General features: G+C 36.5%; 1 protein-coding gene across 4 annotated transcripts in view; it reads left to right on the top strand.

The window, feature by feature from the left end:
* SESTD1 (SEC14 and spectrin domain containing 1) overlaps positions 1-15,084 on the top strand; it is a 114,931-nt gene that overhangs the window by 75,066 nt on the left and 24,781 nt on the right. For all 4 annotated transcript variants that reach the window (XM_023622126.2, XM_023622128.2, XM_023622127.2 and 1 more), the window contains exons 8-10: positions 1,381-1,436; positions 4,212-4,423; positions 13,741-13,863. In XM_023622126.2, coding sequence (XP_023477894.1) covers positions 1,381-1,436; positions 4,212-4,423; positions 13,741-13,863 — 391 coding nt within the window. The remainder of the gene's footprint in view (positions 1-1,380; positions 1,437-4,211; positions 4,424-13,740; positions 13,864-15,084) is intronic.

Below are 15,084 nucleotides of genomic sequence, written 5' to 3'. Positions count from 1 at the left end.
AATGTGAAAACAAATAGTTTAAATGCAAATCTAGTTAAAGTTACAACAAACGTTTAGGAACCTAACTATCCTATAGATGCTATATAAATATGGAAAACGTTAAAAATTTGCATATAAGTAAATATGGGGGTGTGCATCTTTGTAGATATCACATACACTTATATGCTATGGTTTAGGAATTGAAAATATTACATAAGTTACGTGACAAAAATTAACTGAACCTCTTGATTTCTGAGTAGTCCAGCAGAGTAGGTTTGATGTTTCTTAAAGTCATGTTCCTTGGGAGAGACATCCTAAACCTGTAGAATATGAATTCATGGTCATAGAGTTTAATGCTGTTCACTGTGTGTTACCCTCTGTAAGAATGACTCTGGACATTTAAAGATTACTTCTGAGAAAGCATTGCGGTAAAGAAACTGTTTAATTGCTTCCTAAGAACTTCTATACTTAGATGCCAATGGGACCCCTTTTTCTCCATCTAATAATATTTTGATCAGTATTTTGGGAAACACTTTGGGAAATGCTGGCTTGTATGCCTGCATGAAGTATCAGATAAAGTCTTGTATTTGCCATCCCTCCCCATGGAACTCAAGTGTTAATTGTTTAGGCTCTTTTAAACCTCAGATGATAACGTCCCTTCTCTTGCAAATTTTCATCACCTTCTTAATGTCAATTCTCAGGAAGCATTTAGGCTACTCAGAGATGAGGGCCTAGATCAATTGACAAGAGTGAAAGATTTAGAGCAAGACCTGTCAGTTACAGCAGCATGGATGATCCTCGGCTTTGATTTGCTGTGTACCCTCTTTCGTTTGTCTTCTACTTCCCATATGTGTTTATGAAAATAAAGGCTGTAGTCCAACTGCAAAAGAAGCATAATTAGTACAGGGAAGAGAGTACAGCTGCTACAGGACTTGCATACACGTGCACGCAGACACACGAATATCAGAGAATACTTGCAGCTCTCAGAGGCTTGCTGTAGAGACGTTAACTTTTGATTGGAGGATGGCTGCATGCATTTTCAATGTTTATTTTCTGGGTTCTTATATAGTTACAAATTTCATTTTGAAACAGATATCCAGTGGAAAAATACTGAAGTGGATTTCTTTGATATATTTGAAATGATACTATAATTAATAATAATAAACTATTTTTTCAAGTAGTATATTTTGTAATTTATCATATAGATATTTCTTTGGCTACTAGTATTTAATTATCTCTGATGGACTTCCTAATGCTTAAGAGAAATTAGCATGGTAGAATAGTATTCTTCAGATTTTCATACTTGTGTGCCCCTCTTTTGATATGTATATATAGAGAATTTTCTTAAGTTATGTGGATAGAAGTATAACTTTTAAAAATTGCTCTTTTGACGCTTTCCAGGTCTGTAGATTTAAACTTTCTTCCATCGGTTGATCCTGAAACAGTTCTTCAGACAGGTAAGACCAAAAAAATGTATTTATCAGTGATAATCATAATCCAGTAATCATAATCCAATCAATATGATGTCCAATATATGATTGGTTTATGAAATAAGCATTGATTGAGCAAGCATTACTTGGTAGAAACTTGAGGGGAAGTTTTTCAAACTGCTCTTTGATTTAACCTAACAGTGTGTTAATGTACTCTACAATATAAAACAAAATATTAATAATGATAAACTCTCTCTCCCTTGAAATACTTGGATTTATTTCTTTATCTGTGAAATGGAGATAGAAATTTCTATTTCATCGGGTTGCTATGAGGATTATTGATTACTCTTTATGTTCTAGCACTGTATTTTTATGTATTTTCGTATTTCATTCTCCTAACAACCTCTTAAGATAATTAGTATTATTTTCTCTGTTTTGTACGTGAGGAAGCCAAGGCGTAGCGATATGAAACACTTGCTCAAGATCGAGTGACTATTAAGATCTGTCACCACAGCACTAAAAACAGGCCTAAATCCGAAGCCACAGGCTGTACTGTTTTACAGTCATCTGTGGAAGACCCCTTAGCGCCTTGCGGTGGCCTTGCACATGGTGCGTGTTCAGTGCTGCACAGTGTGTATATTCCAGCCCAAATATCTCAGGTTGTGGTTTCACAAATTCTAGGAAAACACATTGGAATTCTTTTAAATGAAAATACCTTAATTTCTAATGTATTTTTCTAATAATAGCTCATAATTCTGATCCCACTGTGTACCCGGCACTGTTCTGAGCCCTTTCCATGTGTGAACTCATTTATCATTTACCACATCCCAGTGAAGTAAGTGCAGTTATCATCCTGATTTTAAGATGGGGAAGGGAAGGCATAAAAGGGTTCGGTAACTTATCAGGTTACACAACTAGTAATGCTAGAGTTGGGACTTGAACCAAGGCAGTTTGATTTCAAAGGATGGTCTTTGAAATCGTTTTATGGTGCTCCTTCTCTAATGGAAATGGTATGCATGAGGAAAACATTAAGGGTAACAGTTGTGAAAGTAGAAAAAAAGGAATGCGTTCCTATTTTAATGACTTTTATGAATATATATACACACACCTGTTGTGTATATGTATATATAGACTTTGCATAAGTCTTTAAAATAGATGTTCTTCCAATTATAAAATATAATGAAGAGTGAAGAAATAAATTCTTTGTGTATCTTCATTGTAATTGATTTAGTTGTCCTAAGTTTTATCAGTATGATACAGATTTTATTTCCTTAGAGAGCAAAGAAATAATTGTAATCTCTGAATTCCTACATGTTTAGAAGGTATATGGCATTACATTTAAAACTTAATTCCATGTTTAAATTTAACGTTTTGAAAGCTGCTTAAGCCACTGAATTAAGAAACTTTTTAAATTTGTAATTCAAAATTAATTTTATATGCCAGTAAGTCCTTTTTTTATATGCTATTAACTCTTAAAGTAGAGAGAGAGTATAAAATAGAGAGGTTTAGAACAATCTTGGATATTTTTTAGAAACTGGAAATAACTCCAAATCATAATAAAAATTCTGTTTCTGTATATTGAAAGCCATTTAAATTTAGAGCATTTTCCTGAATAAATATGAAGAGAAGAAAATTTAAATATCTGCATATTTTTTGGTCCCTAAATAATAATTGGAATAATATTATCCTGGAAAAACAATTTGCAACTTATTCACTTTTAAAATTGTTAATACACTTACAGCTTTAGATGTTGCACATTCTGCAATTTTAATTTCTCATGCATGAGTGGATTTTCTATTTATTGCTGTCATTGAATAACATTGGATGCATTTCTTACACTAGTATGGGCCCTCATGATTCACAGTTAATATGTTTTAGAGATTCCTATAAATAGAGATTATTTAGATATTATTTTGTAGCAGTAATAATAAGACCTTCTTCCTTTAATCCTACATTTGTTAGACTGTCAGTTTATCTTTTAGGTGCTGTGATTAAGGCTATGGATAAATACTGAAATCCTACAGCATATTGCTCACTATTGATTAGTACCATGAGACAGAACATACTAATTAGGACCATCAGACAGAAATCTCAGAGTGTCATTGTGCTTTACAGGGAAAGAAGATTGGTTGGCACAGTATCTTGAGTAATGGGGACAAGAATATGATAAATAGATATAGAAAATATATATACACCATATATACTATATATTTATTATATAGTATAGCGTATATAGTATATTAATTTATGATACAGCATATAATTATGCTATGTAGTATATGTACACATGTATGCGTACATGCAGTTTTTCTATTTATCTCTATATAAATTTAAACACTGCATTTCAGTGCAGGCATACCTCAGAGATATTACGGGTTGGGTTCCAGACCACTGCAGTGAAGGAAATACTGCAATGAAGCATGTCACACAAAGTTTTTGGTTTCCCAGTGCATGTAAAAGTTATGTTTACAGTATACCATAGTTTAAGTGTGCAATAGCATTGTGTTTTAAAAAAGTTTACATACTTTAATTAAAAAATACATTATTGCTAAAAAATGCTAACTTTCATCTGAGCCTTCAGCCAGTTGGAATCTTTTTGCTGGTGGAGGATCTTGTAAAAAATGCAGTATCTGCAAAGAGCAATAAAGTGAAGTGCAGTAAAGTGAGGTATGCCTGTCCGTATGACCTGGTAGGTAGGTAGGTAGTCATATAGGCAGATGGATTCTAAAAATAAGGGACTAGAATTGAGAAGAATTGTATTTGTTTATGGATATTAATTATAAGTATCTTTCATTCATAAAGGGCATGAATTGTTATCCGAATTACAGCAGCGTCGATTTAACGGCTCGGAGGGAGGGGTCTCGTGGTCTCCTATGGACGACGAACTGCTTGCGCAGCCGCAGGTTATGAAATTGTTAGACTCACTGCGGGAGCAGTATACCCGCTACCAGGAAGTCTGCAGGCAGCGCAGCAAGCGCACGCAGTTAGAAGAGATTCAGCAGAAGGTCCTGCAGGTAGGTGTCTGATCTGAACACGTTTAGCTCCTTTTGATTCTAAATGTTGGAGTTTTTAAAAAATAATTTCTACTCTGTAACTGATTTTATACTAAGCGTTATTTACACAATATAGAGAACCTTAGACATATTAGACCATTTTTAATTATCTCTATTTTTTACAAGCAGTATTTCCATTAAAATTATTTCTACAGTGATGGCATTGAGCATTTACCTCACTCTATCAGAATGAACTTCAAAAGTAACTAGTTGTTGGAAATATCTGTCTTCTCAGTGTATGCTTGCAATAAATAACATTGATATTTGATTTATTCTTAATTTCTAATAACTTGTTAGGTTTTTTTTTTGTTAATTTGGGCATTATGAAGAGTTTTTCTATCCTAGCAAAATAATAACACGAATATAAGTAATTACAATATTAAATTTCATTATTTTATGATACTGATAGAAAACTTTAAATTTATTTAATACATATGAATTTTTAGTTCCTTTTAAAATGAATTTTTATAAGAAAAGTAGGCTAAAAATACTAAAAATAAATACTAAGGAAGACATCTCTGTTATTTAGACTACATTCTGGATTTTCATCTGTTGAGTGATTGAGAAATCAATCTTAAATATTTTATTTTAAAAATGCAGATGAGAAATGTCCCAATGTTTTTATCTAGGTTCATTCATTCATTAGATAAGTGTTTATTAAGTGCTTGTTATATAGAAGACATTCTGCTAGGTTTTTGACAGGATATAAAGGTAGACGTGGTTTTTGCTAACATTCAGCCTCAAGAGAGGAAGTGTTAAGTGTGTCTAGGTCATGACTGAAGTGCCCTGGACATTTATAGAAGCAGTTATTCCTCTGGTTGCAGGTGATCTAGGAAGACTTAGTGGAGGAGGTAGCACTTGAGCTTGTCCTCCAATAGTATATAAGATTTCCCTAGAAGGTGCCTTGTGAAAGGAGAATTGGTGTTTTGTGAAGGAGAAAGAAGAGTGTGAATAAGCACTAGCAGCATGAAATTCCAAGCTCTGTTGAGTAAGAAGGAAGCAGTAGGCACCATGGAGAGTTTCTGGCTTTTGAGTCATAGAACATGGCCAGTGAGCATGCTATGAATCCCAGTTCCTCCATTTATTTACTGTGTGATCATGGTAACATTATTTACTCACCTGAGCCTCCATCTGACTTCTGTCTTCCTTGTTACCCTTCCTCTGTTTCTTTCCCTTCCTTCCTGTTTTATTAACTAAAACAGGGGTAACAACACCCCTTTGAAAGGTTTATTGAAAGAACCCAGCACTTGATTAATGGGAGCTATTATATTTGTTTTCATTGAAGTAGACTCTAGTCTAAGTCTAGTTCAGTTGTTGGCAGACTGTAAATGTTTTGGCTTTGTGGACCATACAGTTTTTCTTTCAGCTATGGCTGTTTAACTCTGCCATTGTAATGCTTAGACATTATGTAAACAAATGTATGTGACTGTGTTCCAATAAAACTTTATTTACAGAAACAAGTAGTAAGCCAAAATTGGCCTGCAGGCTGTAGTTTGCTGACCCCTGACTGGAGCATCAGGGTGTCATGGGGAAAAAGTCTTGAAAGGAAAGAAGGAATTGGGTCATGGAAGATCTTGAATTCCAGACAAAAGGATTTAGGCTTTATCTCATCATAACCACATATAAACTGAAGATTTCTGAGCATACGTTAATTATGTATAACTTCTTCTATGTAATATATTTGTAAGTTAAAGATAGCTTGTATTAAACCCAGGTAAGCTTTAGCCAAGTAGCTTGAGAGTATCTTTGAAAACCATAAAGATAGAATAGCATAGTGGTATACAAATCACCCAGATAATCTACTTCCAAGTTGTTTATCTTGGGAAGGAAGTATAACGTCTCCATGCCCTACCTTCCTTCTTAGTAAAATGAGAATAACAAGAACAATAATAATACTTAATAGGGCTGTTACAAGGATTAATGAAGATAATTTTTATAAAATGTTTAGTGCTTGGCACATAATGAGTTTTCTGTTAGTGTTGTCTATTATTTGCTCATTCAAAAAATGAGTATCTATAATGGTGTGTCATTATGCTAGGTGGAATATAATGGTAAGAAAAATTGACAAGGTTCCCACTCTTATGGTGCATGATTACATAATCACACAAATAGTTGTAAAATTGCAACCATGCCTACTCCCAAGAAGGAGAGTAGTGGGAGTAAGGATGAGAAAGAAGAAATCAGAGATGAATCATTTTTCTGGCTTGCAAGATTTGATGGATGGTGGTGGTATCCAGTTAGGGAACACTGAACAGCATTTGAGTTTAAATGTGAGTGGAAAAGGGCGTGGAGAATCATGACTTTGGTTTTAGACATGTTGAATTTGAGGTGACTTTGAGATATCTAAGAGAAGATATAGAAGGGTTGTCCCGAACAGGTCCAGAAATCAGAGAAGTCTGGGTTTGTGACATATTTGTTTGTAATCTGTGAATGAATGGTGATTAAAAGCATTGATGTGGATGAGAATTGGCCAAGGAAAGAGCTGAGAGTAGGTTAGAAGAGGGCTTTTTAACTGAGCTTTGAGAAACTCCAACATTTAATGACAAGATAGAGGAGCGTACTTCTGAAAAGAAGTCAGTGGAGGATTGACCAGAAATGAAGGAGAAAAGTGCGAAGAGTTCTGTGTTGTGGAAGCCAAGGGAAGAAAGCATTTCAGAGAAGGAGTTGGGCACCTTGTCGAATGCTACTGAAAGACTGAATAAGAGAGAGACTTAACATGTCCATTAGAATGCACAAGATCAAGGTCATTGGTGATCCTAGGGCATGGAGTGGCAGGGCCAGAAGCTCACTGGAGTGAATCCAGGAATTGAGAGTGAAGTGTGGTGAAGGAGACACTGAATATAGACTACCCTTTGAGAATTTTGTCTCTGAAGGAAAGATGAGAAATAGAGCAGTGCCTATGAGTGGTAGAAGAGAGGTTGTATTCATTTAGTAGGGCTGCTGTAACAAAGTACTACAGACTAGGGGGCTTAAACAACAGGAATTTAGTTTCTCACAGTTCTGGAGGCCAGAAGTCCAAGGTCAAGGTGTTGGCAGAGTGGATTCCTTCCGAGGGCAGTGAGGGAAGGATCTGTTCTGGGCCTCTCTCCTTGGCTTCTCGATGCCCATCTTCTCCCTTTGTCCTCCCGTCATCTTCCTTCTGTATCTGTCTGTGTCCAGATTTCCTCTGCTTTTGAGGATAGCAGTCAAATTAGGTTAGGGCCAACCCTAATACCCTCATTTTAATTTCATTGCCTCTTTAAAGACCTTATCTTTAAATAAACATGGTTACATTCTGAAGTACTGACGGAACTTCAGCATATGGATTTTGTGGGGGGACACAGTTTAGCCCACATCAAGGTTCAAGTGTAGATTTCTTCTTTAATAATATGAAAAACTGTAAGAAGTTTAAAGGTTAGTGGGAAGTATCTGTTTGGAGGGAGGGATTGAATGTACAAGAGAGAAAAGATAATTAATACTATCAAGTTCCTGACCAGGTGAGGTGAATGGACTCCAAAGCACGATGGAAGGGGTTAGGTTTGGAATGGAAGAGGGAGAACTCCTCCTTTGTAACAGGAGGAGGGAGGGGTGGGATGAATCCAGAGGTGCCTCCACATATTAGTCAGGCATCAGGAAGATAGAGGAGTTCCTGTGTGTGTGCGCGTTTTTGTGTGAAGTCAGAGACAAAGGTCATCTGTGGGGTGGGGCAGGTTTGGAGGCAGGGTAGAGGTGTGGTGATTGAAGAGAATTAGAGGTTTGAATGGAGTGAAGATGATTCAGAATTTCCTTTGTGGGGATTGGAAAAGTGAAATTACCATAGAAAGGTAGTTGTATTTTTAGGTAGTGTTGATCTTGAACTTATAGTGGAAACTTTCTGGCCTCTTGTGTGAGCCTCTCAATTCATAGCTGGTCGTTGAGGTGCAGGCACAGAGAAAGAACACGGGTGATGGGATTCATCCAGCATTTGTGCTTTGCTACATGGGATCAATAGGTATGATAAAAAGACAGAGGGGCAAGGGGGTTAATGTATTGGCAAAGGCGTTTTTGAAATGATGGACCAGCTCAGTTGGATAAAGAAGAAAGAAACTAGAGAAGCAGATGATAATGAAGATATTTATAATGATGGTGATGATGGTAATGAGATTATTGTTAAAAACAAATCAACTTTATTACAGTTCAATTTTCTTTATGAGCATTACTCATGAATTGGTTAGAACACTATTATTCATCATGGAATGGTTCCTGCACTGTTTTTCACAGTTCACATTTTAGGGAAAGATGTATTTCCCTTGCCAAAATGATTACCTAAATTTAGCTATATAGTAACATATATTGATCATGTCAGCATACACAGAACATAAACTATACTGTCTTCAGTCCTGCAAATTTGGGGAAAATGAAAAAGATTTTTTGTTTATATAAAAATAAAATTGACTGTCTCTGCTTATGTTAAATTAGTAAAAATTGAATTTTTCAAATTTCTTTTTCTGTTGACTTACCACTAAAAACATAATGAAAGAGAAATCTATAGCTTTAATAAATAAACTATATAAGTAATGACGATTATAGTTATCAGTCATTTATTCCCCACAGTTCAGATCGGTAGCATTAGACATCTTGTTGTTACGCAGACCATGCTGCTGCTGCTGCATTTGGACCCTAGATTTCACGTGCTTCTGGGTAGGAGACATGCCTCTTCACTGAAATATGCGATCGTTATTCTCATCATTTATTGTGGCAGTAATTACTGTTGGCATTGCAGATGTTATTTCTAGAATCATCCATGAGCTTTTCTTCCTTTGTAGAAAGGAACCATAGATGCAAAATAGGATATACTCTGAGTTGCATAAGTGTACAGCTGGAGGCTATGTTCCCAGTTCCCCAGATTCTTTCTCTGGGTTAAATGCTTGACATTTGCTTGACATGCCCCTCTGCCTGGTTTGACCCACATACTTCCAGATATTCTCTTGTGCTCTCTTTAGAAATCAGCCTGGTGAGGAAAGAATGGTGGATAGTCACAGGCATTTTTGGCCTCTGCAAATATTTGTCACCTTAGATTTTAAGAGCACATCTCCAAGGTTATCCTGTGCATGTAAATGTAACCATTTGCGGGGTCATATTGATATGGATTGGGCATGGAACAGTTTTTGCAGTAAATTAATATTCAGATTGACTGAGCAAGATGTCTTGATTGAAATTAAATTTTATAACCTAGTTTGACAAACCACCATCATTAATGCATTTAAATAGACTTGTTTACTGGGGCGTCAACCTCTATTTGCATCATTTTCACTAGAAATAGTCGTACATTTACTGTGTCTACATTACTGATGTTGCATACTAAGGGAAGTTACTTTCAGCATACATTAAAACTATATGTGCACTTGACCACTTGACTGGTTTTTTGTGCCAAGGAGATGTCTTTGCATAATTTAAAATTTATTTTCAAATGTATCGTTCTTCAAAAGTTTCATGAATTGTTTTTCCCCAGTTATCATGATTTCTATTAACCTGCTGCTTTTATTTCTAGAGTAGTCTAAAATCAAAGTTTAATGTTGTCTTAGGTTTTTAAAAATAATATATCCACTATTAATTAGTTAAAAATTTTTGAGATGCTTTCATTCCACCTGTATTTTTTAGAATTCAGATATTTCTAGTGAAATAATTAATTATATTAATCATTTAAAATACTTAAAAGCCACTTTGTATCTGTTTCTATATCCATATTCATAATACATAATAATAAATGAGAAGCAGTTAAGTCCCAAAAAGGAAATGGAAGATTGTTTCAAAATGTTCACATAAACTTCCCTAAAACTTACTCTCTTTATTTTCTTTTTTAAAAAGTGTTGAGGGCTGGCCCGGTGGCACAGTGGTTAAGTGCGCACCTTCCGCTTCGGCAGCCTGGGGTTCGCTGGTTTGGATCTCAGGTGCGGACACAGCACCCCTTGGCAAACCATGCTGTGGTAGGCATCTCACGTATAAAGTAGAGGAAGATGGGCACAGATGTTAGCTCAGAGCCAGTCTTCCTCAGCAAAAAGTGGAGGATTGGTAGCAGATGTTAGCTGAGGGCTAATATTCCTCAAAAAAAAAAAAAAAGTGTTGAATAATGGGGCCGACCCAGAGAGGTAGTGGTTAAGTTTGCGTGCTCTGCTTTGGTGACCCTGGGTTCAGAGATTCATAACCTGGCCACAGACCCAGCACTGCTCATCGAGCCATACTGTGGCAGTGTCCCACATAAAATGGAGGAAGATTGGCACAGATGTTAGCTCAGGGCCAATCTTCCTCAAGCGAAAAAAGGAAGATTGGCAACAGATGTAGGCTCAGGGCCAATCTTCCTCCCTCCTTCCCCACTCCTACAAAAGTGTTGAGTAAAACAGTTCAGAGACTTGCTTAAGAAACACAGGAGTCTTACTGTAAAATGCAGATGTGAGACCAACTTTATAAAGAGTGAATAGACAGAAGGAGCTAGGGTGTTTTTCTTCAGAACAAGTGAGGAAAGCAAACAGGCTAACAATTATTAGTATCATCTGCTGTGCTAAGTGTCTTACATATAATGACTGGTATAATCCTGACAACAGTCCTGTACGGTAAGTAACATTAACACCATTTTAAAGATGATGGGCCAAAGTCTTTCAACTAGTAGGAGCAGAGCCAAAATTCAGACCCACTAGTAGGAGTAGAGCCAGAATTCAGAATTGACTCATGCCTAGTGCTTTCTCCAGACGTAACAGCTTATCTGACTCTCCTGTGAAAGAATGATACTTTCCACAGGCCAACAGAGAGAGACAAGATCCTAGTACCTTGCTCCTCCAAAACAGCTCGTACAAAGGATTAAAGCACAAAAGTGGAGATGTTGAGGAACAAAGCATTGCATTCTAAAGAACAGCTGACAACAGGGGTTTGCAGATGAACTTAGGACTCTGAAAACAAGAGTTTAGCAAAGAAAGTTATAGCACAAGGCTATTCCAGTGAGTCAAAAATAATATTTTGACTTTTTTTGGTTTTGAGTTTTTGCTCTCTGGTATTAAAATCTTATAAAGAGAAGGTGGAAGCCAAGAATATATTAATATTTAAAATACTAGGACATAAATGGACAAAAAACACGAAGAGATAAATCACAAAGATCATATACTTTTAGTAAGCAAACATTTGCAATTTATTCAATCTCACTAATATTTAAAATATGACTGGAGAGATTTCTATTTTTTCAGTTGGCAGAAGTATTTTAAAAGCAGTAGTCAGTTTGTATACCTTGCAAAGGTTATTCTCAGTTAAAACTTTCATTACTTGGCTGTTTAAAATAGAAAAGTGTTTTAGACAGGAATTTTATAGTGTATGCTAACAGCCATTAACGTTATATCATCATTGAACCCAAGATCTCAATTAAAAATCTTTCCTAGGAAAGCAGTGCAGAATTTCAGGGAAAAAAAGGTATATATAACTGCTACATATATGTGTTCATCTTAGAATTACTTAAAATTAGTGGAAATTTTAAGTAATTCGTACCAACAATAGAGAATTGGAGTCTTGAAAGCAGGCATAACAGTTATTTGAGGTAGTACATGATTTACTTAGCTCCCAATAAAGATGGGTGGGTTGGTTGGTTCCTTTTGGACAGACGGGAGGGAGGGAGGAAGGCAGGCAGGCGGGGAGGTTGGCCTTCTTCGAAAAGAGGTTTGCAGCCATTGAAAATTATAATAGCTATAGCCACGTGGAAAATCGTGATAGTATTGTAGCGTGATGTTAAGTGAAAAACACAGGATAGAAATTACTTGTACTCTCTGAGAATTGGCTGTAGCACTTAAATCTGGAGTAACATCTGAAGATGCAATGCGTATGAAAAATTAATGGAAATATATATGTTTTTTCTCTATGATGTGGTACTTTTAGATAATTACTAAAAACTACATGAACTGTCTGATTTTAAAATGAATATCTTTTCACCTGGTAGTAACAGAAATGCACTATGGGTCTGTGATGCTCTGTTATAAAGTTCTAAGGTAAGCCTGTCTGTCCACTGGTTCTATAATATTATGCTGCAGAGACACCCTCATTCCCTTCTTGGGAGCTATCCTAAGTTTAGATTTAGGGCATAACTGTACTGTACATCTGTTGTTGAATTCTTTATTCTAGTTTAGTAACATGTAAAGGTTGATAATACTGTTTTTTCTCTTAAAATTACTTCACTCTGTCTATGTAGTTTTAGAATGTATGTGTCTGTGGGTAAAGAGTTAACAAACCCTTTCTCCTTCTGCATGAGAATTTGATCTTTGCTTAACTATCTAGCTTTGTTCCCCTGAAAACCTGATAAAAATTGGAATGTCAACTGTTACTGGACAACATTGCTTCTAGTAAAAATTATTCTAGGTATGGATTCTGAGACCTGTTAATACTTGATGGAAGGCATGACTTTGGGCATCCTTGAGTTCAGTGACTTTTATAATGAGCACGGCTCCTGTGGGGTAGGAGGTTTTGATGCCAGAGTGTCTCCCATATCTGTCTTTGTGGCTCTCATCTCCTTACTCCTGAACTGTTGGGCTGCTTCAGGGACTCAGCAGAAGAGAAACACCCAGTGCTGCTGTTCTGGCAAACTAGTCCCCACCCTACATCCTTCTCAGTAGACTTGGTGCTAATGGGACTTCAGCTGGCCTTGTGGGGCTGGATGTTTAGTTGATCCTAAGAAGATCCGTAGAGGGTATTGCAGAAGTATAATTCTACAGTTAGTTTTCAATTTTCTTTTCAAAGTGAGAAAAATACCGTTTTAACTTTATGTTAATCACTTAATTCATTCAGTTTTATCAATGCTTTGGGAAGAACATTAGTCAGGACACATGGATTTTAGTCTTAGTTTTTTAATAATGGTTTATGTTACCTTGGGCAAGTCATTTAATCTCCTGAAACTCAGTTTTCTTAAGTGTTAGATGAGAAATTTGACCAATGTCATTTCTGATGTCCCTTCCAACTCTAAATCCTACAGTTCTCTGATTTTCTTGTCATTGTAAGTTAATTTTTAACCTTCTTTTATAGGAGCTTTCCGGATTTCTTGTAGCCTGCAGGTGATCAGATAACCGAAAGCCTAAGGTGCTATAGTGTGCCTTCTTTCAGATTTAGGTTTTGGAAAAGTTGTCACGTTGTAGCTGCGTGGTTCCGAAAGAAACATCTACTGCCTGTACAATAGAATTTGAAGAATTTAAATTAAAAATGCTTGTGGAACTTTGGAAGGGGAAAACTAATTAGAATGAAAGTTTGAAAAGCATTGGATTATTTTAATATTTCATCTCAACTTCCCTTTATAGGTTGTGAACTGGCTTGAAGGGCCCGGATCAGAACAACTGAGAGCCCAGTGGGGCATTGGAGACTCCATTCGGGCTTCCCAAGCCCTCCAGCAGAAGCACGAGGAGATCGAGAGCCAGCATAGTGTGAGGGCCTTTTTCCTCTGCACGTTACAGTGCTCTCGTCAATGTGCATAATGAGTAGCATGTGTGGTACTAAGTGATAAGTTGCTGTAAACTTTGGTACAGAGGCATAAAGTACAGGATGTTTAATGTTCAGAGGCCATGAAGTACCTTTTGACCTCTTAGTACATATTCCTTAGAAGTTTGGTTTTGGTTTTGTCTCCAATACAGTTTAATTATATATAATTTTTTTTTTTCCTGAGGAAGATTCACCCTGAGCTAACATCTGTGCCAGTCTTCCTCTACTTTGTATGTGGGATGCTGCCACAGCATGGCCGCTGATGAGCGGTGTAGGTCCACGCCCAGGAAGTGAACCTAGGCTGCTGAAGCAGAGTGTGCTGGACTCAAACATTAGGCCACAGGGCTGGCCCCTAATTATATATTTTTATAGAAACACAATTTGTGTGAAATTTAAAAAACTACAGTGACAGAAGAGTGATAGTATAAAAACAGAACCTTCATCTATAGTCCTGAGACAGAACCTGATTATTCAGTTCTCGGAAGGAGGCCTGTCCCCGCTTTGTTGAGAGCAAACAGTACACTTAGTGCCTGAGAGTAATTCCAGAATTGTTGTGTTAATCACGGCTGAGGGAGACTGAGTGCACAGGGTACGGGATATCTTTCCATTCTTTGTGCATCTAGAGGTTTGCATTGGTACCAGTCAAGGGGATAATCAAATCACAGTTATGAAATTGGGAAATAGATTAATCTGTAGGCAGATTATACATCATAATTGTTCAAGAGGGCTTAAAATTTAACAACTTGTTATATGGAGGAAATTGATGTATGTTAAGCTCCTGCTATGTTAGAGTTAACTCTTCATTATTGAGAAAGTGGTCATCCAGTTTGTGGATCAGTTAGCTCACCTCTTTTCTCCCCCAAGTCGTATTACTTCTTATGGTAATTTTAAATAGATTGACTAGAAAATTGGAAAAGTAAAACTCTAATCCATTAATTTGTCTCCCTAGATTATCTTAAAAAATTGATCAGTTTACACACTCACACACACACCCACACACACACCCACACACACACACACACACACACACACGTAGTATCCACCATACACATAATATGAGGAATAAAACATTTTCCCCATGAATAGGTAATGAAAGAAGCCAGCACCCTCCCCCCAAAAATGCAACTCCAGATGATCAGATACACTGATTGGATTTATGTATTAAT

The sequence above is a fragment of the Equus caballus genome, chromosome 18 (genome assembly GCF_041296265.1).
Source record: "Equus caballus isolate H_3958 breed thoroughbred chromosome 18, TB-T2T, whole genome shotgun sequence".
Taxonomy (NCBI): Eukaryota; Metazoa; Chordata; class Mammalia; order Perissodactyla; family Equidae; genus Equus; species Equus caballus.
The sequence above is the reverse complement of the archived record's forward strand: the minus strand, read 5'-3'. Positions and strand labels throughout refer to the sequence as shown.